The 26,218-nt window shown below is 52.1% G+C and overlaps 1 protein-coding gene across 4 annotated transcripts in view; it reads right to left on the reverse strand.

The window, feature by feature from the left end:
* PAX8 (paired box 8) overlaps window positions 1–26,218 on the reverse strand; it is a 61,207-nt gene continuing 34,989 nt past the window's right edge. The window contains exons 5-12 of one of the 4 annotated variants that reach the window (XM_055327600.1): window positions 26,111–26,199; window positions 25,678–25,803; window positions 25,239–25,414; window positions 20,640–20,763; window positions 19,984–20,193; window positions 13,164–13,265; window positions 6,836–6,922; window positions 3–5,373 (exon numbers count right to left, since the gene is read on the reverse strand). In XM_055327600.1, the coding sequence (XP_055183575.1) occupies window positions 5,297–5,373; window positions 6,836–6,922; window positions 13,164–13,265; window positions 19,984–20,193; window positions 20,640–20,763; window positions 25,239–25,414; window positions 25,678–25,803; window positions 26,111–26,199 (991 nt within the window). In that variant the 3' untranslated portion in view covers window positions 3–5,296. Of the gene's footprint in view, window positions 5,374–6,835; window positions 6,923–13,163; window positions 13,266–19,983; window positions 20,194–20,639; window positions 20,764–25,238; window positions 25,415–25,677; window positions 25,804–26,110; window positions 26,200–26,218 lie in introns of all 4 variants that reach the window. The other 3 variants (XM_055327601.1, XM_055327602.1, XM_055327603.1) reach the window with 3 other exon arrangements.

Consider the following 26,218-nt stretch of genomic DNA (forward strand, 5'->3'; position numbering starts at 1 on the left):
CAGGCTGCACCCCCCTGTGCTGCGCGTGACGGTCCGTGTGCAGTGGGCTCGGCTCCCCGGCTGGGGGAGGGTGCCCGGGCCGCGGAGGAGGAGGAGGAGGGAGTGGGGGTCTCGGCGGGAGGGGGAGGGGGAGGGGTGGGGGGCGGGTGTTGGCTTCATGCTGGTACTGGTTTGATTTATCCCTAATGAGTTCTCAGCACATGGCTGCTCCCGGCTCACTCCAGGGGCCAGCGCGGCCTCCCGCGGGCCCCAGCCCGCCCCGACTCCACAACAGCCGCGCTCGCTCAGAAAAGAGCCAATTTCCACACTGCACAGTCCGCTTCACTCAAGGGGAAATCACATTTCCCTGCGAGAGCCGCAGGCAGCGCTTCACTCCACAGCCTGGCCAGCTGCCACCAGGCGCAGCTGCGGGGGAGCTGGGCCCGGCCTCCCTTCTCCCCTCGCCGGAGCCCCTGCTTCCCTGCCGCCCGGCCCGGTCCCGCCCCAAATCCCTGGGCAGCCTCTCCGCGGCCCTCTGCTGCTGCTTCTCCTCCGGAGCAGGAGAAAGGGTGCCTGCCGGCGGCCGAGGATGCTGACCAGGAGGGGACTCGCCTTGCCTGCGTCCCTGGGTTCCTGTCCCCCAGGGTCCCCGACATGTGGCGGTGGGGCTTCAGGGGGGTGGTGCACCTGCAGGAGCTGGGGGGCAGCGGGCAGGTATATGGGCCTTTGGGAGACAGGGCCTCTGTGCCGATGTCCCCGAGTGCCCCAAAGAGCAAGAGGAACAGAAGAGGAATGGAAGAAGGTCATGAAAAGAACAAGGAGCCAAAAGATGAGGCGATGGAGAGAGGAGGAAAGCATTCTGGCATTGGTGGAGCAGGACGCAGGGCCGCCTCTCACGTGTCCACAACTTTGCAGACACCAAAGGGGTAGGGGTGGGGGTGGGCAAAGGAACGATTGCTTTGGACCCCACGGAGGAGGGACAGGACAGAGGCTAAGAGATGGCAAGTGTCAGGACAAAGAGGTGAGAGAGGTGGGGGGGACACAGGGTTCTCCACCAGAATCACAGCCACCCTGGGGCACCCTGGTCACCCTGTGGAGCGTGACACGTAAGCCTGAGCGCTGGCAGAGAACAATCAGATCCCTTACAGGTGGAAATGCTTTGTGACCCTAAAGGTAGGAGGACAGCTGCCAAGGGATGGCCTGAGGAGAAACTCAGGCCCAGGGACAGAGGGGGAGCAGGATCAACCTGGCCCTGCATGCCTTCTCCACCTGTAGCCTGACTTCCATCTGGGAGTGCATAGCCATGCCCTAGGCGGTCGGTCGCTGACCTTCTGCTCCTCCCTACACAGTCAAAGCTGCCTGAGGTCTCTGCGGAGGCCTGGCCACACCCAGGTATCCAGGCTTTAGATTAGGATGCAGAGCTGGCCTTGGATTAGGGGTGGGGCTGTGGTCCCTGCTCCTCTGAATGACCTTGAGAAAGTCAGGTGATCTTTTGTTCTCAGTTTCTCCAAGTGCAAAATGGGGCCGATGTTCAGAATCACCGACAAAAATTGATGTGAATGAGCTTTATAACTAGAAACTAAGTCCATGTGAAGGTTAGTACATCTTCTAAGGATGAGGGAAGAAGGGGGGGCAGTAAAGTAAGGAGTGAAGGAGCCCCAATCCCCACTGGCTTCCCTCTGTACCTGAAGCTCATTCCCACTGACAAGGGGCTTGGAAGTCTCTGGGCCTATCCTTTGCTCCCACCCCAAAGGAAAAGGACATCAGGAATTGCCTAATGAGGACCGAGGTGTGTACACACCTGAAAAGGTGTGTGCATTTGAGGAAGGAAGCAGGCAGATGGGGAGGGCAAGCAGAAGGGCCACCCTAGTAAGCACCTCAACTTCCCTGGTCTCCTATTTCTATCTGTAGACTGTGGCTGCTAACTCCTCTTGTCTGTGCTTGTCGCCAGGGTGGAGTGTGTGCCCCCATTGAACATACACTCTCTTTAGTAACAGCTCACAGCAAGAATATTGGAGAAGGTAGGGGGTGGGGAGGTTGGAACCAGCCCAGGGTTGACCTTGGAGGCAGGACTCCCGCTTCCCCATCTCCACCCCTGCAGGCTGTGCGGTAGGGGCCAGGTGGTCACAACAGCTCTGGCCCACCTTAGAAAGATGGATTCTACTCCACCTTGTGGCCCCCGTGGTTTGAGTCACCTACAGGGGCTGCCTGGCCGGCTCAGACTCTGTGAGCTACCGGGACCCTAGGCTGGCCTGGCCGAGCTAGGAGGGGTGGGAGATGGAGGACGGGGGTCACTGAAGGGGATGGGTGAAGATGCTGGAGCAGGAGCAGGGATTGCTGCCTGGAAAGCTGAGGAGGCCTCTCCACACAGGCTGTGATGGGGATTACTCCAGTGGCTCTGCAGGGTAGGTGAGGCTGGGCCTTGGGATGCACAGGCCTGTGCATGCCTCGTCCCAAATTCTCCTCCCCACATGCTCTGCTCCCACAAGCCTTCACAGAGACTTTGCCACAAGGTAAACCAACCACCTGTCACGCAGCTCCCCACAGGTGCCTCCCACATTCCAACACATCTCCCTACTCTCCTCATAGCCCTTTGCTGAGCCCTGCCTATGCCTCCCCAACTGCTCTCAACAGCGCCCCCGATGCTGGGGCACTTCAAATCATTGCTTTTCCCCAACACATAGAGGACTGTATTTTCCGAACCCCAAAGGTGGACCATGGTTTGACCGTGGATTGAATGTCTGGATAGGCACCGGCCAGGACACACTGCCCTCGGCCCACACCACATACCAACACCTACTTTAAGCAGAGTGCCCTGGGATGCTCACTCCACCTCAGAGAAAGGAAGGGGAGTCTTGAACCATGGTCACCCTGGGCAAAAGCACAGTCCCTGTGGAGAAGGCCTGGCAAGGGCACCAAGTGTTCCCAGAGAGGGTTTTCGCTGCAAATGAAAAATCGCTCTGCAGGCTCCCTGGGGCACCATGCCTCTCAAAGTGATCTTGAATGGTTGGGTGCGGGCAGGGGGGGGGGGGGAGTTATTGTTGCTCCCAAACCAGGTTGGGGGCTATCTTAGGGCATTCGGGGACTGAGAGTTTGGATGACAAGGAGTTTCAGATACGATGGGATTCAGTCCTGCTCCCATGCTTGTAGCTGGAAGGAAGTGCTATTACTGGAAAATGAGGCTCATCTTAGATCCCCTTGGAAGAGAAGAGACAGGTTTTCTCTGTGGGATGGTCTCAAGGCTCTACTCTCGTGCCATGGTCAGTGAGCATCCCTGGCCTCTCTTTAGAGAGGACCAGGGGTGGGGTAAAAGCCCTATCTCTCCTCCTCAGCCCTCCCTAGACACCAGGGAATGCCCGGTGGGTGAGGAGTCCTCTCTTCATCTGACTCCATCTCAGTCATCTGCCCTGCTGTTAGCATTCATCTGGGTGCCCTGCTCCAGAGACCCGTCCCTTGTTCCCACTGCACCCCACGCAGGGTGGGGGGAGTGGGGTGCCAACAGGCCAAGTGCCCTGATGGGGGCAGAGCCCTTGTGGCCACCATTTTATGTGACCCCTGTTCTCCAGAATTTCTTACACAGGGATCATCTGAAGTCCCTGCAGGTTCCCTTGGCCCTTCCTGGCCTCTTGCTCAGTCTTTCCAAGAGGACTTGATTGAATCCAGCACTTCCCCCACCTTGGGCAAGTTGTTTCATTCTGTCTGAGCCTCAGTTTCCTCAAATGTAAAATGGGGTTAATCGCACCTTAATTTATGCGAGGCCCTTCACACTGAGCCTGGCACACAGTAGAGCCCAGGAAGTGTCTCCTCCCCTCCCCCTCTCACAGCACAGGGGACAAGGGAGCTGGTATGTGGGCTCCAGAGTATAGTGTTCCCAGAACCTTCACCAATCCTCCCCGCTGATTCTCTGGCTTCCTGTGAATAACAAGAGCAACTACTTGTGGGGAGTCTCTGATTGGCCCGGCACCGTGCCATGCGCTCATTTTATCCTTGCATTCATTCACAGTGGAAATCAAAGCTTAGGATAAGTGGCTATTAACAGACGGAGAGAGAGTATGCTAAGTCAGGGCTCCTGGGCAGCAGACGGCCCTTCAACTCTCCACCCCCCAAAGTGAACTCATGGGCCACTGGGCTCTGAGGTTCTCTGGAGAAAGCCCAGACCCAGGGTGCTTCCTTCCCCAGCTGACTGCAAAGCCTGAGACGAAGAGTAATGGTTTATTGAGTTATGTGGTAATGGTGGGTTGTCTTTAAAAAAAAGGAAGAAGCATCAAGGAGAGAAGCCCAACATGGCAGGGAGACAATTCACTGAGAGGCCAAAGTCTGGGGGTGGAAAGAGGGAAGCTTGACCCAAACAGAGCTTCATTTACAGTATTTACAGTCAGGCTTTGGGGGCAAGGGCTGCGGGGGGCCGGAGAGGGCACCTCCATGCTGGCTTCAGGGGGTTGCCACAGGGACTCTTCGGTTGCTGTGGGCTGGGGCTGCAGGCCGCATACCTGGCTTGGCAGGGGCTGTCGAGGGAGGGAAGTGAGTCCCCAGCAATACTGCCTTGCCCTGCCCGGGGGCAGGGCTGGAGCTCACTCCCCAGGAGCCGCAGGGGCCCTTGGGAATGTCTGTCAAGCTGTCGTCAGTTGGTCTGGCTGCGAAGGAATGATCCACAGGAGGAGAACCTGGGGTGTGCTCACACATTCTCAGCAGCAGGCAAAAGGAAGGCCCGATGACCACCAGGTGGAGCTTCTGGCTTCCACTCCACCCAGCCCTTAGCCCTGGCCAAGAGAGAGGTGCAGAAAAGCCAAGCAAGCTGGGTGGAGGAGGTGGACAGCAGGAGTCTCAGCTGTGGGGCAGCCAGACGGGACTCTCCGTGAGGCTGTGAGGGACAGTCCTGGTGCCCGGCTGCGGTGTGTGGGCTGGACAGGCGTGCTCACAGCCCGCGCCTGCAAGAGCGAGTTGATGGTAGAGCCATGGGTGCCTCTGTGTGGCCTGAAGCCCATCAGGCGCCCAAGTGTCATCCCTCGCAAGCTCCTCGGCTGTTCCCTCTTCTCTCCATATTTCTCCTCCAATTTTGTATCTTTTGGAATGGGACAGTTCTCTCTCCCTGGGACTCCTGCCCCTCATTAAGGAGTTTTAGAGGACAGTTTGGCCTTCTCCAAAGTCATCCTGTCTTTCATGGTTCATTAAATCAACCACACAGGGAGTGAGCCGCAATGCTGGACTTGTGGTTATTTTTCATGTAATAAATAAAGATTCCTTTGTGTGACTCTCTGGGGCCTGTCCCAGGCCAAGTCCTCCTGTTGCTCAGTTGCTCCCACTGTCCCCATAGCAACTACAGATGGTCAAAGGCCGTGGCGGTGGTGGGTGGCGCACTTGGCCTTGATGTGGAACTGTAATAATATGGGGAACCTGGACATGTTAAAAAAAAAAAAAATAACAACAACACTGCTGGTCAGAAGGGGAAATTGCACCATAGCCTCTCCTGCATCTGCTAACCTTGAAGACAACACAAGTTAATCATCTACCCCTCTGGCCTATCTGATCATCAAAGATTAACTCCTCTCTGGCCCTATTTCCTCCTTCTCTGGCCTCACCTTTGCGTTTCTGGCCAGAATGAGAACTGTGGCTTCTTGCCCCTCCTCCCATGACTGCTTTGACCTTCAACACCCTCATTTCAGGGAGAGGGCAATTGAGAGCAGTTGCATCTGGAACCTTGGAGAACCAAGCACACTGGGGGGTTCCTGTGGCCTTCCCCAACCTTACCCAAATAGTGCGAGGTCAGAAAATTTTCCTTTTAGGGCCAAGGATTAGAATCCTGACTGGCCACGGAGGATGTGTATTTGAGGGCCTCCATGGGGAGGCTCTGCCCACCTGAAGGATGGGCAGCCCAGGTAGGCTTGGCAGGGAGGTGCCCTGCCACCTGGCCCAGCTCAGCCCCCTTCATTCCTTTCTGGCACAACTGAACAGAAAAGTGGCTTGGAGTTGAACCCATCTGGCAAACAGAGCCCAGGTTAGCAACTCTCCCAGTCATTTCTGGAATGCCAAGAGGTAATGGCAGGAGAGGGGAGGTGGGTCCTAGGAAATGGATGGTCCTACCTGGCCTGTGATAGCACCCATGGGTGGGCCACACTTGCTCCATTGCTCAGATTTGCTCTGAGACCCTCAAGGGAGACTCTAGTGGAATTCCTCAAGTTCCCCATTTATGGGGCTTGATTTCCTAAAAAAGCATCTCTACCCAGCCTATGGCCCCAGGGCAAGAGAGGAGTGAAGAGTAGCCCAGAGCTTACTCTCTGGATCTCCCTCCCAAAGGAGATCTCAAGCCAAATATCAAGCCAAATATCAGACACATGAACAAAAGATCCCATTGGAAGGGTTTCCGCGTGGAATAATGAGCGCTGGGGCACCACTTAGATGGTTAATGTGTGCGACAGGCTGGCCCTGTTTGCCAACAGCATGCTCCCAGGCAGGAGGGCAGTTGGTGCTCCTGCAGGGTGCCCCCGCTTCAGTGTCCCTGCTGCTGGACTATGAGCCCCTGAAGGAAGAAGTCCACTCTGAGACGTTTCTTGAGTTCACCCTTGCCCTCCCAAGGCCTGAGCCCCAAATCTTACGAAAAACAGATTTCAGAGACATGGCCTCAGGCAGTAAGAGGGAGAATGATGCAGAGAAATCTCCTGCTTATGTGCTCTCCCTCCAAACAGCCGGGTCCTCTGCCTTCCCTCCACCTGCTTGGACTGCCAAGAACACCTGTCTCCCCAGGCCCTCCATTTAACCTGGGCATCCTGGCTGCCTTTGAGGCAGACTTTCGGCCCCGCCTTGTCCCCCAACCTTGCCCCACACAGCAGAGGGCCTGGGTGATCCCAGGGGGACTTACTCAGCAAGCTGGAGTTGGGGAAACGCCAGGCCTCGCCGTAGGAGGAGTAGGGGGTGTGGCCGTAGGCATTGCCAGAGTATTCGCTTCCTGTTGGAGGCACACAGGTGAGAGGCCTGTGAGGTGGACACACCAATGTAGGCTTGGGGGTCTGGGACGAGGGTCTGCAGGGCTGGGCACTGGGCCCAGGGACAGCATGAGCTTAGAGGCCTCTCGATCCACTCTTTGGGGGCCCTTAAGTCTGCATGAGTTTGGACAGGGCCCTTTATCGCCAGGTATCAGAGTCACTGCCCTGACAAGCTCAGACCTCCTAGCTACCCCAGGAAGGAGGGAATACTATAATGCTCATCTTCCAGGTAAAGAAGCTAAGCCTTGGAGATCTGAAGAAGCTCACATAGCAGAAGGGTTTGGTGGTGTTTGGAAACTGTGCTGTGACTCTTAGCACCCAGGTTCTAGCCACCTTTTCTGCTGCCTGGACCTCCAGCCGAAGGCTGTTCCAGAAGGGGCTGAAGGGAGTGAGAGAGGTCAGAAACAGCAGGAGGAGGAATCAGCATTTATAGACTTTTTAGCCTCCCTAGGTCTGAGTTTGTTAGGGACCGGTGTGTGGGGCAGTGGCAGTGAGGGGAGGGGTGCAGGGGATTAGGGGAAGGAGCAGAGGGAAGAGCCCTGCAGGGCACCGACCTCTGTGTCCTGGGACTTGTTCTGAGGATGCCCCCACTCCCATTCCATTTGCACTTGAAGCAAACTCAGTGCATGAATTTAAACAAAGTAAATCAGATCGCCAGGAGTCGCAGAAGTCACTTGGCTCCCAATAGCAGATGAGATTTTGAAAGGTAGTCCGGACATTGGGTGAGAAAGGACATTGGGTGAGAAATCAGATCACCTCTGTGAGTTTTTGGCTTTACCAAAGGAATGATTTTCCAAAGAAATCACGTAAGGATTCCCTTAAACAACAGCAACAAAGCCAAGCACACCAGTCCATTACCATCGGTACTTGGTAGGGAGCTTAAAGTCTGCAAAACGCTTTCCTACACACTAGGCTCCCTTATCCTCGAGCATCATATGAAGCACCCATTAATACCACCAATTTCTAGAAGATGAGTGCGGCAGGATTAAGCAGTTTCCCTCAAATCACAGCGTTGGTAAATGGCAGAGTAGAACTTGACCTTAGGGCTCTTAACTCTGGATTCCAGATAATCCCTTTATGTGTTTCTGAGCCAATTACCTCTCCAAAGCCAGGTTCCTGCCAACCCTGCCATCCCTTGAACGTCGGCATTGCCTTTCAAAACCTCGTTGCTATTGGGAGGTGAGTGCCTTCTGTGGCTCCTGGTCTCTTTCAGACTCTGGAAAGGAAGCTTGAAAACTGCCTGGCTCTCAAGCTGGCCTGCCTGAAGTCAAATCCCTGCTCCCTACTTCCTAGCTGTGTAACCTTGGACAAATTGCCTTGATTTCCTTATCTGTAAAATGGGGGAAAATTATTGTCCCCATCTCATGGGGTTTATTGAGGATGAAATTAAAGAATATACATTAAATGGCTAGCCCCACACTTGGTATATGAAAAGCACTCCAAAAATGCTAGCTTTTGTTATTTTCCCAATAAGCGGGTGCTAGAATAAAGCTCAACAGAGGATCACAAATGAAAAAACTGCTCCCTAGAGAGGGAAAGACATTTGTCCCAGGTCCATGTTCAATTAGAGCTAGAACCATGGTCCCTAGCTCCTACTCCAGGGCTCTTTCTTGTATCCAACAATGCTAACTGTTCTCCACTTACGGCTGGTGTACCTCAGAACTGCCTGGTGTCAGAGAACCCTAGGAAGAAGCCGATTCTATTTGGGCTCCACAGCCAGGGCCCCGTGCCTTTCCCTCCACCTGGTGCCAAACACTGCTGGCTCCAAAGGAATAGAGGTGGAAAATACAAAGGGCTTCCTCTCTCATTTTCTCACTTATTCATGCCTTCACTCACTCACACACTTACTCACTTATTGAACACACATTCACCAAGTACCTATGTGCTTCAGGCACCCAGAAGGTGGCATAGGGCTTCGGGCTCAGGAGGCAGCACACACTTGGGTGCAGCATCTTCCCACCGCCAGATCTGTCAACCAGCCTGCAGCCATGGTGGATGAAACGCCCCTGCACCCACAAAAGCCCAACCCATCCTCTTTGCTCTGCATCCCACCCCACCCCACTCACCTCTCCAAGGACTTGGCCCCTACAATCTATCCCTTCCATTTTTCTGCTTCATTGATTTCTCCCTTCCTAATTTACCACTTTCTCTAGCTGGCAAACATGCTCTGCCATCTTCTGTTTTAAAAATTGTCTCCCTGCCCCACATCCAGCTCGCTGAAGCTTTCTGTGCTTCCTGATGTCTGCCCTCACTTCCTCATTCCTGTCCAATCGGGCCAGTGATGATCCTCTGAAATCCCACAAATTCCACCCTGATCATTCCAATGGTCACTTCTAGGCCTGCTCCTGCCCCCCCAACCCCCCCCCCCCCCCCCCCCCCCCGCCAAACCTCCTTGCTGACTGTGATTCAGGTCATTGCTCCCTCTACGCCTTTGGGTTTCATGATGCCTCTGCTATCAGATCCACTGTCCTCTCCCACTCACTCTCCTTGGTGGTTTCTTCTCTGCTCAAGCTCTAAATGCTGAAGGCTTGGTTTGTGAGCCCTCTGTGATTTTCCATCCACATTCTCTCTCTAGTGATCTTGTCTAATTCCTTGGCATTAAATAACAGCTCAGTGTAATGGCTGAAATTTATGCCCTGGCCAGAATTCTTTCCTGACTTCAGACATATATCATGTGCCTACTGACTTATTAAACTGGATATCTGGAGGTGTCTCAATTCTATTATGGCCCAATAGAATTCTTGATTTCCACCTGCCACACATTCTGCATCTTCCTCTCCAGGTCTCCCACATATATACTTGCCACCACCACCAGTCATGCATTTTCCCAAGCCCCAAGCTTAGGAGTCATCCTTGTACCCTCTATTTTGGAACCCCTATGGCCAATTCACCAGTAAGTGTTGTTGGCTGTACCACTAAATAATCCTCAGTGTCTCTTTTCTCTTCCCTCACTGCTACCTCCCCAGCTCAAGCCACCGTCATGTCTTGAATGAACTATTGAAATTGTCCCTCCTCTAATTGGTCTCTATGCTTCTACTTTTGACTATCTACAATGTGTTTTCCCAGTTGCCTGGGTAGTCTTAAAATTTGACCAAGCCACTTCCCAGATCCTCTCACTTTATAGTGTTTTCCCCATTCACTTGTTGTTCTTGGATATACTCACCCCCTTTTTATGTGTGATCATGCTAAACTAGTTCCTGCCTTGGGGCCTTTGCACTTGCTGTTCTTTTGGGCTGGGGATGGTTTGCTCCAGTTTATCACTTGGCTGACCACTTTGAATACCTTCTCAGAGAGGTTTCTCCTGTTCATCCAATCTAAAGTAGTTATCTCCTCTCCCTGTGGCTCTTTATGACATTATTCTATTTTATTGTCTTCATGGCACTTATCATTATCTGAAATTATCTTGTTTATTCATTCATTGACTTGTTTACTGTACTTTTTCCCCCCACTGTTAGGTTGTAAGCTCAATGAATAGAGGGACCTAACTTGTTCACCCCAGCATCCTATACCATAGTACTCAACCAGTTTTTACTAGGTGAAAAAGAGGTGAATGTATGGAAGGATGCAAGAATGGTTGAAAGATTGGGTAAGGATGGAGGATGGGAAGATGGGTAGGTGAAGGAATGGATGTGTGGAAGCATATATGGATAGACAGATAGATGAATGGATGGATAGATGGTTAGATGGGTGAGTGGATGAGTGGATGGAAGCATAGATGGGTCAATGAAAGGATGGATCTAAGGAAGGATGGATAGATGAATGGATAGAAGGAACAATGGATGGGAAGAAAGAAGAATGGAATGATGGATGATGGAAGGATGGGAAAATGGGTAAGAAGATTCACAGATAGATGGAAAAATGTGTATAAAGATGCATGGATGGAAAGCTGGGTAGATGGATGGATGGATCCATCTATCTGGAGTTGCCAGTTCAGCCCTAGAGCTGGTGTGAGGGTCATCAACTCTGTTAATGGGGCAGGAGCAACAACCACCACTATGAGAAGGCAAAACAGAAGATGAGTGGATATGAGAAGTCTGTCCTGGTCCTGTTCTTGTGTTGCTTTCTTATAGCTTGTGTTGTTATTTCTAGTATTGTGGGAGGCAGTGTGGTATAGTAGAAAGAGCCCCAGATTTGAATTAAAAAAGACCTGTGTTAATGAACAGCTCAGCCACGTAGTATAGTTCATTAAGACCCTCAACACACTAAGTTTGTTTCCTTATCTTTATTAAACCAGAATAATACCAGCCTCCTAATCTTATGTGAGGATTAAACAAGAAAGTTACATCTATGAATGACCAGGCACACAGAAGTACATAATAAATTATCTTTGCCTTCCTTCCACTAATGATTGAGGAATGTCATTAGCATGCCTTGTTTTAAGCCTGTATTCTGAACCTGGCACACAGTAGGTGCTCAGTGAAGGTTTATTAATTGTAATGGAAGGAATCGCCATTCAGTTCACTGGGAGATTGTGGCTACTGGTAAGGGATGGACGAATAATATTTTATGAAAAAAACAGTTCCTTAAGAATTCATTTGTACCAAGGAGTTCCTAGGAACCAGATGATGCATTTAAATAGTATTGCATTTTCTGAAAACTAATTTACACATAACTTAGTGGGGAGCCCATGCCCTGTGTAAGGCAAGGTCCACCCCTTTTGCAATTCACTGGTAGTTGATGCTACACTTGTGCTATTTTTTTTCCACAACACTCACTCAGGATGAGATCTTTCTGGAAACACCTGGGTGCCTTTGATGAGAGGCCCAAACCTTCTAGCTACCTCACAGGTCAAACTCCAGGCCCCAGGACCCCCTTGCCCTGGGCCTGGCCCCAGGGAATGATTCATAATTAAGAGAAAAGCCCTGTGCTTTATGTTTCCTCCTCCTCCTCTAAGCAGGCGGCAGGGGAAGGTGGAGAGGTTGGAAGGGGGATGGGGGGAGCCGACTGGAGCCTGGGATTTTGATTGAGAGGCCCCATTATCCACACTCTTAAAAAAATAACCGAATCTTTTCCTTTTTTATCTTGACCAATCTCATTTCACGCTCCAGAAGAGGAAAGGAGGGAGGGAGGGAGTCCAGGGCCAGGAGGGAGAGAGGAGTCAGTATTCTGTATTTTCAACGCTGCATTAAGCACATCGCCACGGTAACCAGGCAGCAACAAGTGCCAGCTCAGCAGGTTCCCAGGGAGTGCAGAGACCTCCTTCCCTCCCTCTTCTCCCTCCCCTCCCTCTACCCAGGAGAGCCCAGCCCACCTGCAGCACAGGGAACCCAGAGTGGGTGGCTGGCAAAGAATAACCTCTGTCAGGGAGGGAGGGAAGCAGACCTGGGTGAATGTGCTAAGTCTCTGGGGTCAGAGCCATGGAGGCTGACCCACGGTTGGCATGGGGGTCACAGATGCCCTGATTCAGAGCCTGTTCTAGAAGCTCCAGGTCCTGGGCCTCTAGAGGCAGTACAAATGACTCGATTCTGCTCTATCCACCCTTGGGTCCTTCCCATGTGGTTCCTAAAAAAGACATTCTCCTTGTCCTCCTCAGTTGCCTAGAGCTTGACACTCTGGGTCACTGTTAGGTGATGATCATGCTGGTAGACAAGGAACCCAAAGGACTGGCAGGCAGGAATCCAAGACAATCCAAATGATGATGGAGAAATCCTCCCAGTTTATCTCCCTGTAGTACCTTTGGAGTATCCAGAACTTGGGTCTCACCCATGCAGGGCTTAGTGCGGGGTGTAATAGAAGGTATATTTCAATCATCTTCAACATCATCATCACCAACACCATTCATACTCAGATTTTACAGAAAGGGCATACAGATTCATCAGAGTGAAATAACTGGGAGACCGTGGGTTGCTCAAGTGCCAGGCTGGTGTTTAGCTCATGCTGTTCTGTGGACCCCTAGAGCGCTATCCATCAAGGCTCACTGAGTCAGTGGAAGAAATGGCAGAGCTTAGATCTGAACATTGGTCTGTCTCAGGTCTGCCCATTTCATCATGAGGAATCTGGGAGCATGTGGGAAGAAGGAGGCTGAGTGGGGGAGAGTTAAGGAGCTAGGACCACAGCAAAATCCTGGCTCCAGGCATATATAAGATGTGCTCTTTGGGAAATCGATGCATGGGACACACCCTACCTCTCTGTCCCCTCTTGCTTCACCTTTGGCCAACACTTCCTATTTGTAGCACTCCCCTCCTGCCCAGCCCGTCCCCTTACCTGCCACCATGCCTGCGATGGCAGAAGAGGCATAGCTGCCCTGTCCACTGGTGGGGATGTGGGGTGGGTATCCGGGCAGTGTGGGTCCCACCATCTCTCTCCCTGGAAAAACACAGCAAGGAGCCATTAGTTAGGCCATCGTGGGTTCTTGCACTTCTTGTCTTGCTTCCCTGAGGCTCAGCAAATCTTTCCTCATGCCACGGCCACTCTCTCCAAAGCCATTCTCCAGAACCCACTTCCCCCTCCTCCATCCTCTGAGTTCAAGCTTCTGCCTGTGTCTGGCCTTCCAGAGGACACAGGCTCCACCACACAGGGAGCACTGCCTATTGCAGTCCTGTATTGTGGCCCATCCTCCAATGATTTTATTTGCATGAATCTTAATTCACCCATAAAAATGGCATGGTATTGGAGGAAGACTGGGGGCTTGGTCTTCTGCGTCTTTGTTATCCCTTGGTGTCCAGCACAGCAGTGGGTGCAGCTGGCCTAAGTAATACATTAGAGGCTACTGGGCTCAGACCTTATGCTCTTCCAGCCCCAGCTCTGAGGATCAAGAACAAGGCCCTACAAGGGATGGCCCAGGTGTGGCCTTTTGGTCACCATCCTTAACTACTCTTCTTGGACCTGTGGCAGACATTGCTAATCAATCACTGTACTCTTTTCCAGTGGGCCAGAGAGGGCATTGGTCTCTTCAACCTGGCCTTCCAGGTGGATACAACCTATCAGAGCTGTAAAGGACACAAAACCTATTGGCTATTCCTGACCTAGAAAGGAGATGCGGGCTGAGAGATATTTAGTGTTTATACATGAACATGAACCACCTATCTGCCAAGTCCATTCCTGAAAGGGGAAAAAAACATTTTCAGCCAAACAGGCACCCATCTCTCTCTGTCATTTGTGGGTAATGCCCTTGCCTTGGTGGCAGCGAGGCAGCTCTGTAGAGACCTGATTTCCCTGGCTCCACCTCTTCCTTACACCTGGAAGTCGAGCCTTCCCATTTTGGAGGCTCCATCTGACTAGGTGAGTTTCTTCCAGAGCCGAGATATCCTACAGGCCCAGATCAGACTCTCCCTCACCCAAAGATCTTTGGCAATACATCCTGGTTTGCCCACACCTGTCTAGGTTATGACCACTGTCCCAGCATATTTATTAATAATGTCCATTTCACTCTCAAATGCCCCGGTGTGAATGATGAATTATTTTGTCATCGCAGCTCTTGGTGATACTTAAAGGTTTTCTCAGCTTCAGCACCACTGAATTGGGGCCAGAAAACTCTGTGTGGGGCCATCCTATGCACTGCAGGATGCTCAGCAGCAGCCGTGGTAACTACTCACTAGATGTCAGTAGCAGTTCCCACACCCCAGTGTGACAATCGTAAATATCTTCAAATATTGCCTTATGTTCCCTGGGTGTAAAATCACCCTGAGTTGAGAATCTCTCTGTTCAATTATTATGGCCATTTTACCCAAATGCCTCTGCTTCTTCCATGCTGAGGGCTATTTTTCTCCTAGGGCTTACATGGACTCCCTGTAAGCCTCTCAACCAACTTGCCAAGGTCATCCCCTCTACATTACTGCTTGTCCAACTTTTCTCCCTGAGGTCCCCCCAGGGTCCTACATGCTTTGAACTCTTCAGGGGGTAGCCAGGGATATTAAAAGGGAAGGTATGTCCCGTGGAACCTTATGAGTTGTCAATACCAGAGTGACAAACTCTTACCTCTTACCCTGAAGACAATTTGTGCATTCAGTAAAGATTTATTAGTAAGTATAATGTCCTAGGCACTTTTTCTGAGTACTGGGGATACAGCAGTGAGTAAGAATGCTAAGTTAGCAAGACCAGCCATTAAATCAAGATGGGGCATGAGCTGGGATGAGCATGTGGAGCCAAGCCTAGGGATTAACAAACAAGACCACACCTTCTGGTCTTCTGCTCTTTCTCTGGATGGAAGGGTCTAGGAAGCAGATGACCTCAGTCCTTATCCTGCTTCTATAGCTAATTTTCCAAATGCCCTTCAACCAGCCACCTATGTGCCCAAGCTTGTTTCTTCACGTGCAAAATGTGAGAAAAACAGTAAGAGTAGCCTTGTGCACCTTATTACTACTGCTATGGTGTTATCAGCATAATTCAGAGCCAGGGTTTCATGTTACAGGTGGGCACTGAGTGGTGCAATGGACAAATTCCATAAATTGTGACATGTCATGGGAACCATTATAGAATAAGTCCTATTTGAAATGAGCCATCAGTGATCATTATTTAAAACTATGTGAGTGTTTTCATAAAAATGAATATCACCTCCTAATTTAAGAGTTTGTCAAGAGTTAAGTCAAACTAGAGTTTGACTTCTAGTACGAAGGGCAGCTATGGTTGGTGTTGGACCAAAGAGGGTGAAATCTACTGGAATTTTACAGGTGGGTTCAGTTCAATTGACCCAAAGTCCTGAACAAATGAGGGATTGGAAACCCAGGTGAGGCAAGGAAATTTTAGTATATTTAGAAGTAGGAAAATACGCAGGATCTATACCAAGATAAAATCTGGTCTTTCTTTGAAGACTGCAGTACTATCAACTATCAGACTCAGCCCCCTCGGCCCTCAGATGAAGCACTTGGCCAGGTACTGGAGCCTATGAGAGCAAGGGGGGGGACAAGAAGCCTGTGAGAGCAGTAGGAATACAGAGGATAGACAGGTGCATGCATAGAAGAGTGATGGAAGAAGGTGATGGCTAATTCAAGCTCGATGCCTTCTCTCTTTCCTCTTCCTGCTTCCTCCTCTGAGAGAGAGATAGAGAGAGACAGCACTTGCAGGCACAATGTGTTGAGCAGGATTCTGAGGCTGCATCTGTGTCTACCATGACTGGGGCTGGAGTTGAGGAGGTAAGTCTTGACTCTCAGGCCACCTCTTTGCTGGTACTGGCCTAGGTGCTCTCCAGGGCTCCCTTGGCCCTGGAGCCCTGTGGTCTCACACTCTCCTTTCTCTAGCCCTTCTCCATCCCTGTCCATCAACTGACCCTACTGCTTCTTGATCTTTGTGGCTCCATGGGCAGAGCACTAGGGCACGTGCTCCCCTGAAGGCACAAATTAATGAAGTCACAGTTGCCCTGTGGGACCCCATCCCATGAAACTAGCCCTTAGACTGCTTTTAGATAAAAATTCATCAACCTCACTCACTTAAATTCTGAGATTTTAATCTTCATCTCTCCTTGGTCACCAAATTTTCTCCCAGTGGGGCAGAGGTTTCTGAATCAAATGCTGGAGGAGACCCCAAAAGTGTCCATGAAACTTGGCCCTCCAGGAAAGCCTAGGAGGACTTTCTATAGGATGGCTCTCACCCAGCATGTGGTACCTTAAACTCTCCTATCAATCTTTCAAAACTTTGTTTCAGTTCCTTAAATACATGGTTTCTTCCAAAAAGCCGAGAACCTCACAACCTTCTCAGAAATGAAGCCACAGAAGCCATGAGGTAGATTCACTCCAAAATGGCCTGTGACTTTTAATTGACTTATTTATTTTTAAGGCTCTTCATCACTAGTTTCTTTGATTTGTAACTCCTCTGTACTCAAATATACTTCCAACATGGCCCTGTTTTTGAAAAGGTGATGTAGACGCAGGTCCATGTTGGCTGGCTGTCAAGTGGGGTTCTATAAGAAAACACTAGCACCCCCAGAAATATTGGTAAATGTTCTAAATATTGGTGGCATTCCTTGGAGGAATTCAGAGGGTAGAGGTGATTTCAGACAATTTTATTTGCCCACTTTGATGTCTGCCCTCTATGTGACCCTTTTCAATTCCTTATCTTGTTCTGATAGCAAAGAAAATTTATAGCAATCCAGAAATCTCTTTGGCAGGACTAAATATAATTTCTCACAAAAGAATGGAGGCGGGTAATGGACTGTTTGATGATAAAACCAAACTCAGAGCTTTCTGATCAGCTGAGCTGGAATCAGCCCTGAAACATCCAGGGCAGGGACAACCTCGATATCACTCTTACAAGTGTGTGGGGACCCAGACTGGGGCATTTGAAGGGAAATGGCAGGAATATTAGGGGCAATCCTATTGTTTCCCAAACTCTGATGCTTCTTCTTTTTCTGAGTTGGGAGAAGCTGAGACTCAGAAGGACAGTCACCCTGGAAATTGTGCTAACAAAGCCACTGGGTGAGGAATAGAAGTGACCCCAGGAGGAGACCATGAAGCAGCAGGGAGGGTCCTTAGGAAGCCATTCAGAGGAGGAGAGCGGGAGGGCTCTGGGAGGTGAGGGCCAAGCTGAATCTGGAATGAAAACTCACCTGGCCTGCCTATTCCTCTTGTCTGCAGCCCTCCCTCAGAATAATTTAGTCTTGGTTACCTTCTCTTTAAGTTCATCTTTTCCTCCCTTGGATCGGTTTCTAGCCCCTCAGACTCTTGAGATCCTTCCTCCTAATCCTCCTTCTCTCTGGATGTCCTCCCAGCCTGCTCACCATGGCTCAGCCACGTGGTAGGTATTTAGGTCCCTTCTTGACCATAGGCTGCAGGTGGACAGTCTTCAGGGAGCTCCAGTTCAACACTCTGGGCTCTGCATGGACACCAGTCATCATGTACTTGGTGCCCGAGCCACAGAGCTGGCCTTCCTCTGAACTGCAGTCCTGACTTGCTTCCTGCTCTTGGCAACCTGCCTGGACCCAGTCTCTCTAAGCCTGGGCACCTCTTGCTTTTCTCAGAGCACCTGCCTTTGGTGCCACATCTTTAGTTCTTGAGCTGGGCCTTGCAGCTCACCATTGGCTTTCACAGGGATCACACCCTATCCCCTGGCATGTGTTGCCAGCTTCTTTACCCCATGCAGTAGATGACCTTCCAGTCCGGCAGTTGGTCTGAAGAGTAGGCATGCCTACTAAACTAAGAACTGACAGAGGTTGGAAGTGGCATCCTGGTTTGATTGCATATTGATAGGGAGTACTTGAAGCCCTAACAGGGTGACAGAGAAGAGAGAAAGTATGGGGGCTTTGGAGTAGGGAGTTTGCTCTGGGCTGTTCCAAATATCCAAGACCACTTCCTACTGCTATCTGCCCTTCCCTCTCCACTCAAGTGGAGCCTGCCAAGGGGCCTTCCCACTTGGGGCCTGCCAAGTCTCTGGGAAACTCACATAGTAACTTAAGTCCTGCTCCCCATTGTCACATGATTTTCCCACACCTTAGCCCTTGCCTGCCTTATTGCAGCCCTCCTGGTCGGGGCCTGCCATTCACACAAAGCAGGCAGCCTCACCCAGTGATTGGGCCTCTCCACCCCACAGTGGATGTGAGTCTCTTTACTCCCTGGCTCCCCTCTCACCCTCCTTATCCCATTTTCTCTAGCTGACATCATTCCACTCAGCTCACAGATTTTTCTCCTTTAATCATGTTGGTCAAAACAAATGACCCATCTCCACTGACTTCACCCGCTTTTGAAATTTTGAACTCTGAGTCAACATTTGCTTCCTTGCTCCATACCCCAAAACACCGCCTCTCTGCCCACACACTGGACTTCCCTTGTTAATCCTTTAACTCTGTGCCCACTCCTTCCAAGAGGACTTCCCACATTAAATGTGGGGATGCACAGAGAAAATAATCCCAGGTGCCTGCCAGACAGGATATGTAGAGTCAGTTATGAGATAGAGTCTGTGAACTTAAATTCAAGATGACCTTGTAGTCCCTCTGGGCAGGTAGAGGTCTTATTCTTCTGGTTTGGTGGTTTTCAAGTCCAAGGGCTTTCAGGGGGCATAGTCCCTACTTCAAACAGAGTAGCTCTTCATTTGTCTGGTTTGGATACCTGGCTTCTATAAAAGCTATCATGTCAAGAGAGCGTTCTGAGGTCCAGTAAGTTGAAAACCACTGGTCCAGAGGGCTGGCTCACTTTTGGCTTCCTCCATGTGTTCTAGTTCAATGCCTTGGGCCCACATCTAAAATAGTCTCATCTCTGTGGAAGCCCATCAGATATCTGAAGACTATCATGGGTCTCTGCTCCCTTTTTTCTTTCCATCTCAGGCCTTCTGCCCAAGCCAGATGTCTACCCGGACTCTTTCGGCTGCTGCCCAGGCCCTGGCTGGATGGGCTCATGTCATTCTGCTAGGGAGGTCTGAGCCCTAGCCGGTGCACACAGGCTGAGCCCTCGACTCTGCCAGATGCCACATGTGTATTCAGGAACCATGACCAGGCCCTTCTCCTTCTTGGGCCTGTTCCCATCAGTATAAGGAGAGATTTGCTCTAGATGCCCCTAAGGTGCTTCCAGCTGTAAACGTTTTGAGGCCAACGAGGTTCCTGATGGGAGGTTCTCCTGTTCTCCCATCTCTCAAGCTGGTGAGTTACTCTGCTTCAGTGTTCTCCAAGGGAGACCCTGTTAAGCTGGGTACAAGGAGAGCTACACTATGGGGATCCAATGGGGACCGACCCTCTGTTTTCTTTAAAAATTCCATCCAGAAACTGGCTACAAAAGCCAATGACTTTTTCCCTCCAAAGTTCTTTTTTGTTTCTCATCCAGACCAAGGGTTCACTGCTCTATACTGCCTGGCTCCTAGCCTTAAGGTCTCTCCTCGTGTCCGTGGGTCTTTGGGGCGAGGTTCTAGAAATCGGCCAGGCACCCCACTTCCTGGCATCCCCAGAGTGCCTGCCCACCCCCATGGCCGACCCCGCCAGGGCAGGGGAGCACCACATCTCGGCTTGTGCAAAAGTTGCAGGAAGATTTAGGGAAGAGAGTGAGGGTGGACTGGGCCGAGGGCCGGAGAGGGGGCTGGACCCCAAAGCAGGGGGTAGTGGCCGGCCCTGAGGACCCCCCTCCCCCCCCCCGCGAGAGCTGCACGGCCCGGGACCTCCCTGTCGTACCTGAGAGGAGGGCCTGGCCCGTGAACTGCCCGTACACGGAGGCAGCATGGGGAAAGGCATTGAAGGGCGGGACCGAGGCACCGGCTGGGACCCCGGCGCCGCCGACTTGCTGCAGATCCAAAAAGGCGGAGCTAGATAAAGAGGAAGGGGTGGAGCTAGAACTGGACACCTCGGGGGTTTCCTGCTTTATGGCGAAGGGTGAATGAGGATCTGCCGGAGGGAGGGAGACAACAAGGAGAGAGGGGTGTGAGATGATGGGGTGGGCACATGCACGAACCCAGCCATGAGATGTGGGGGGTGCGGGCGGGGCGCTGGGGCAGGCGGCTCCTCTCTGCGCTGGGGGCGGCGGGCGGGTGCGCGTGTGCCTCGGGAGAGAGAGCGGGAGCGAGCAGCTCCGCCTCCCTGCTGTGCCCCGGCGACCGGCGGGGGCTGGTGCGCCCCCCTCCCCCCCGCGGCGGTGGGCGGGGAGCGAGGAGGCCGGAGCAGGGCCTGGGCCGCAGGCAGGACCTGGGGATCCGCCTGGAGGCCCCCGGGGCGGCACAGCCCACCTCTCCGCAGGCCCAGGGCCCTAGCCCCCCTCAGGGCCGGCCACACTCCGCCTTCCAGCCTTTCGGTGCAGCCGGGGCGCATGGCCCAGGACATTCCAGGCATCGTACCTGCCACCACGGGGTAGGTCTGGTGAGTCGAGAGGTTGCGCCCCAGGGGTGTATTGGAAGGGGTCAGGGTGGCCTTGCCGTCGTCCAGGGCGGCGCTGTTGAGCAGGGGCAGCGGGTAGAGGCCCTGCGGAACAAAGACATGTCAGCGCACCCAGGCCCCTGGCAGTAGGCCTCGCCGTGGCCGCGGAGACCCAGTCTCCCGAAACACTCGCCCTTCCTCGCTGTGCCCTTCCTTGCGCTCTCTCTCAACTCCACTTAGCCTCTTTAATGGGTTCTTAAGATTCTTATTCTCCGACTCCACTCACAGCCCTACTGTTCCTAATCCCTGGCTCATAGCTTCCCCTCCTGCAGCCCTAGAATTCAGAGTCCGCTGGTGGCCTGAGGGATTGGCTGGACTGCGCTCTCCTTCCTCCTTGTCTCCTTGTAGGTCTGGACCTACAGAGAATGGGAAGCAGGGCTAGAGCAGTCCGCCTGTGGCCTGGTTCAGAGGTCTTCCCTGGATCCGCTAGGTTATTCCTCTTCAGATAGGAAACAGCCGCAGGGAGACCAAGAAACTTGTCACCTTCCCATAGGGGGCAGAGCCAGGACAGAAACCTAGGGGGTCCGGCTCTCAAGTCCATAGTCCCAAATGGTGCACTAAACTGGATGACATCATGACCGTATCCATTTGCAAAAAGTACACATTAGAGCTTTGCTGATGTTATCCTGTCCCCTGACCCCAAGGGCCCTGTGACGTGGGCAAGTAGGCAAGCAATATTGTGTCTGTTTTATATGCAGAGAGCCTGAAGCCCGGAGAGTCAAGTGTCCCAGCTAAGTATGAAACAGATACTAAACTGAGGGCATTGGATCCTGCCCCAGGTGCTCTTTCCTTCAGTAAAGTGCCAGGCATGACACCCCACCAGAACAGGTGGCTGTCTTCTTTCTCTCCTCTATATCCAATAAATATAAATTCACAGGTTCACCTGGAAGATGATACTTTGTTTTTGTTTTTTTTTTTTTAAACTTTATCAAGTACCTGTGGGGTTTTCTTTCCCTAGTGCAGTGATGGGTAAGTGTGCACTACCCCTCACCGTGACTCCCTCCCTTAGGAAAAGACAGCACACACAAGCACACACCTGTCCCCTATACGTGGGTCACACACGTCACAGACACACTCCGTGAAGCCATGTGCAATGGTAAAATCAAGGAATGCTCTGGTTACATAACAGCTCCACTAACAGCAGTCTCTTCCAACGATTTCCATGGAGCTGGGTTCTCCAAGGGGCTGGCGCTTTCTGGTTGTATGCCGGGCACTTTTGGAAGTTGCAGGCAATTCTAGAGGCCACCAGAGCACCATTATTGTTTAGCCGCAATTACTGACTAAATGGTGCTCTGGTTCCACGCTTTCAGAGGGGGCCTGCTTTGAGGCAGGGTGGAGTTGCTTAGAGCCCAGCTTAATGAAATTGAACAAAGTACCTAATTTCTGGAGAGTGTAAGAAAAGTTTAAAATGCCTTATGGGTGTGTTGATTTAATAACAAATAACAAATTCCTACTCAAAATCCTACAGCTTTCCCAAATCCAGACAATTCAGTGGGGAAAAAAAAAATCCCCAATTTCCCCTGAAACCCTCAGTCATCCCAGTCATGACTGGATTTATTTCTGGGGTTGAATTTGAACTGGAGTGCAGAGTGGCTTTGGTACTTGGGCCAATTTCAGCCCTCGGTCTACAGTGACCAGCCAAGTAGCTGTGGTCGCTGTGGCCTCTTTGAGCCGTGACTTTCTCACCTCTATGGCAGAGAATGGAATTTGTGTCCCTAGGCTGATGTAAGAGTTAAATGAGATTTCGTATATCTACATTAAACGCTTTGCAGGGAATGCCTAATACATTGCTCTAATGGGAGTTAGTATTTCCAAATTCTGGGGATCCCTGGGTGGCTCAGCGGTTTGGCGCCTGCCTTTGGCCCAGGGCGCGATCCTGGAGTCCCGGGATCGAGTCCCGCGTCGGGCTCCCGGCATGGAGCCTGCTTCTCCCTCTGCCTGTGTCTCTGCCTCTCTCTCTCTCTATGTCTATCATAAATAAATAAATAAATAAATAATAATCTTTAAAAATAAAAGTATTTCCAAATTCTGTGAAGAGTCATAAGCTGCAAAATTCTTGGTCTCTGTCATAATATGCACATTCTGCTGATCTGCTTCTTGTTGTACTTGTAGAATACAGGACAAAGAGCTGCTCCTAACTGTCCTGGTAGTGAAATAGCAACCAGAAGTGAGGCCACATGGTGTTTCTGTTGAATACTTTCTCCCTTATTGATCTTACAGGAAAAATAGCTGTGCCTTCCCTGCCTCCTGAGGTCGGGTATGAGGACCTGTGCTTCTCTCTCTCTCTCTCTCTCTCTCTCTCTCTCTCTCTCTCTCTCTCTCTCGTATCCCCAGGCCTGAGGGCCTTCCTGTGTCTAGGTGAGGGCACACAGAGTATCCTTTGACAGCACAGTCCGAGTCACCAAGGGCAGGGAAGGCAGGAGCTTGGACACAAGGAGCCCTTGGCACAGGCTGCATGCTCTCTGCCCCTCACTACCTGGCCAGGTGAATGGATGAGTGAGTAGAAGATGGGCTGAGGGAGGGAATGAATCATGGATGGATACTGCTGATTGGTTTCCTTATCCATAGAATGAGCTATTCCATGGTTTGGAGCTGATCCATGGTTTTCAAACTCTTTCTCCAGCTGACAGAAACAGCGTGTCTAACAGAGTGTGCAAGCGGACCAGTCTGAATGAAACCAGGTCGGCAGACCTGAGCTCCACAACCATTTGCTCCCCCAGGCTCTGTCTACCCTTCTCGGACTTGGGTTATCGGCACACAAATGGAAAGACTAGACTCCATGGTCTCTGAGGTCCCTGTGGCTCTAAGACTCCCCAATGTCTTAGAGGTCCCTGTGGCTCTGATTCCCCACGTGCATGTGCCAACTTGGGGCTGGTCTCAGGGTCTCCCTGTAATCAAGCAGGGCCCTTTGGGAGCTTAGCAGTGGAGCTAGGAAATGGCTCTGTGAGCCAGAGGGTGCCAGGGTGTCAGCAGCAGGGTTTCTGTGGGATGGCTGCTCCTTGCACCCTGGGCTGTGCAGCTCCTTACCACAGAGCAGGCTTCCCGTGAGCCCCCGGCTTCTGCTCCACTTCCCTCAGAAAGCCATGTGCCGACTCCCGGTTGAACACCCAGGCCCTCTCCCCAGGTCTGCTGACGGCCAGCTTTCTCTGCACCCCCTCGTGGTTGCCACAGCCCAGGCTGATAAAATCGCTGACGCAGATTGCCTGCCCAGCTGCGGTGCTGGCATAGGCCCAGCAGCCCAGACGGTCACTGGCAATGGTTCAGCTGGTTATTGGCATCGTCCACATTGTCCTGCTCAGACTTTAAAGGCATAAGGCTTGCCTCACTCCTGGACCAAATGACAGCATGAGCGAAGTGGGGTGAGCACACCCACCCTAAGGGAATTCCTTAGCTGGTTGATCCAGGGGGTAGGGGGTTGGGGGTTGGGGGTTGGGGGTGGAAGCCATTGCTACTGTGGAGAGATACCAATGGATGGATGGTCCTGGAAGTTCTGTCAGAGTCGTGGAGTCTTTGTTGGGCTTGGGGAGACCAAGGACATCTCTGCTAGCTGTTTCCAGAAGCTGACCTACTATAAACCATTTCACCTGTCACGATCCCTGGAAATAAAAGTTCCCCTGTAACTTGCAATTTATTGTTCTGGATTTCTCAGCTCACTCACCAAGACACCTTTACTGAGTATCTGTTCTAAGACGGGCACAATGTTAGGTGCCATAGATAAAAAAAAAAAAAAGAAGAAGAAGAAGAAGAAAGAACGAAAGAAAGAAAGAAGCTTCGAAATGCCGCCCTTCCTTGTGAAACCCATGGTCTACACCTCTGTCCACTGGACAATTCAGTACATAGGAGAAGTTGCTGGAGTGACCTGTTGGATGGGCAGAAGCACAGACAAGACAGAGATGAAGCATTGGCTGAGGGGCAGGGCATGATTCATGGGTAAGTGATGCTTGAGCTGAGCTGAGTCATAATGGCCAAGCAGTACTTTTCCAGGCAGAAAGGTAGAAGGAAAGGCACTCTGTAGCAGGCATGCAGTGTGTCAGTGCACAGAGGTGTGAACAAGAATGACATGCCTGGGAGCATGAGTAATGCAGTAATGCACTTGTAGGGTGTACAGGTGTGAGTGGCCAGAGGTAGGCTGGAGGTGCTGGTTGAGGTCATGGTGTGAGGCTCTGAGCTGCTGCTTTAGAGCTGTGGGACCTCCCCCTGTGGTCTGGGAGAGCCACTGAGGACAGAGGGAGGGTGCCCCCTGGTTGTGTTGCTCTTTCCAAAAGGGTGGAGCTCAGAGGCTAAGGGTGAGGGGAAGGCAGAAGGGCTGTGGGGAGAAGGAGGATGCCGGCATCTGGTAAAGTCAAATCTGTGTTGGGCTTGGAGCTGCAGGAAGCATGTGACCCTAAGCCCACGGGCACAGGTTCTGGCCACTTTGGTGGCAAGACCGCAGGCTGACTAGGAGACCAGGAGTCTTTCAGAGACTGTGCTGTGTTGCAGTCCCTGCCTGCTGCTGCTCGGCTGCTCACCTGGCTGCTTACCTGCTCGCCTTTGGTGTGGCTGGGGGAGGCATAGGCCTCCGGGTAGTGCTGCCGCTCGAATGGGCACTCGAGTGGCTCAAGGTGGTGTTGGCTGAAGGCGTCCGTGCGAAGGTGCTTGCGGGGCCCGCTGCTGCTGCTCTGGGAGTCGATGCTCAGCCGGCAGCTGTCCTGGTCACCTGGCATCCCCAGGCAGGAAGAGAGCTTTCAGGGGACCCATCTACCCATGCCCCAGGCCAGAGTGGAGAGGCAGACTCAGGCTGCAGAGGGACAGGGAGGACTTGGCTCCAGGCCGTGGGACTGTGGCCAGTTAGGGACAGGCCATGTGCTGTAGGCGGGAACCTGCCGGCACCTGCAAAGTCTGGGGCCACCAGTCCCCTTGGAGCCTGAGCCGATTGCCCTCCTGCACCCCCAACCTGCCCTCTGGTTCCCCAACACTCACTGTCATCCATCTTCCTCTTGCTGTCGCTGCCAGGCTGAGCAATCCCCAGGAGCCCGTTGATGGAGTAGGTGGATCCCAGGGAGTCTGACTGGGGTGACTCCGGGGGCGTGACAGCTGAACTGGGGACTGCAGTGGGATGAGAGGGAGAGGGTCAGTGTGGGGTGGGGTGTGACCCCCCCTCAAGGTCCCTGCTGCCACTACAGAGGAGTCAGGAGGCCCGCTGGTAGGAGGGGTGCTTGGAGACATGGCTGCCTGAAGTGAGGCCACCCCTAAATATGTCAGGGCACCTTCCCTGGGACCCAGTGAGGCTCTGTCCCTGTGCAAGGGCTCAGTCCACACAGGCGGGTGTATCTCTGAGGGCCTGCATGTGACCATGTTTCTACAGATGGGTATGTGTATGCAAGATTGAGTGTGCCCACGTGTCGGCACTCACTCAGCGTGTGTCCTGGGCTCAGGGACTTGGTGGCCACACAGCTGTCCATGGGGAGGTTGAACGGTTGCTGCACTTTGGTCCGGATGATTCTGTAAGAAGACAAAGAAG

Source organism: Nyctereutes procyonoides, unplaced genomic scaffold (genome assembly GCF_905146905.1).
Source record: "Nyctereutes procyonoides isolate TBG_1078 unplaced genomic scaffold, NYPRO_anot_genome, whole genome shotgun sequence".
Taxonomy (NCBI): Eukaryota; Metazoa; Chordata; class Mammalia; order Carnivora; family Canidae; genus Nyctereutes; species Nyctereutes procyonoides.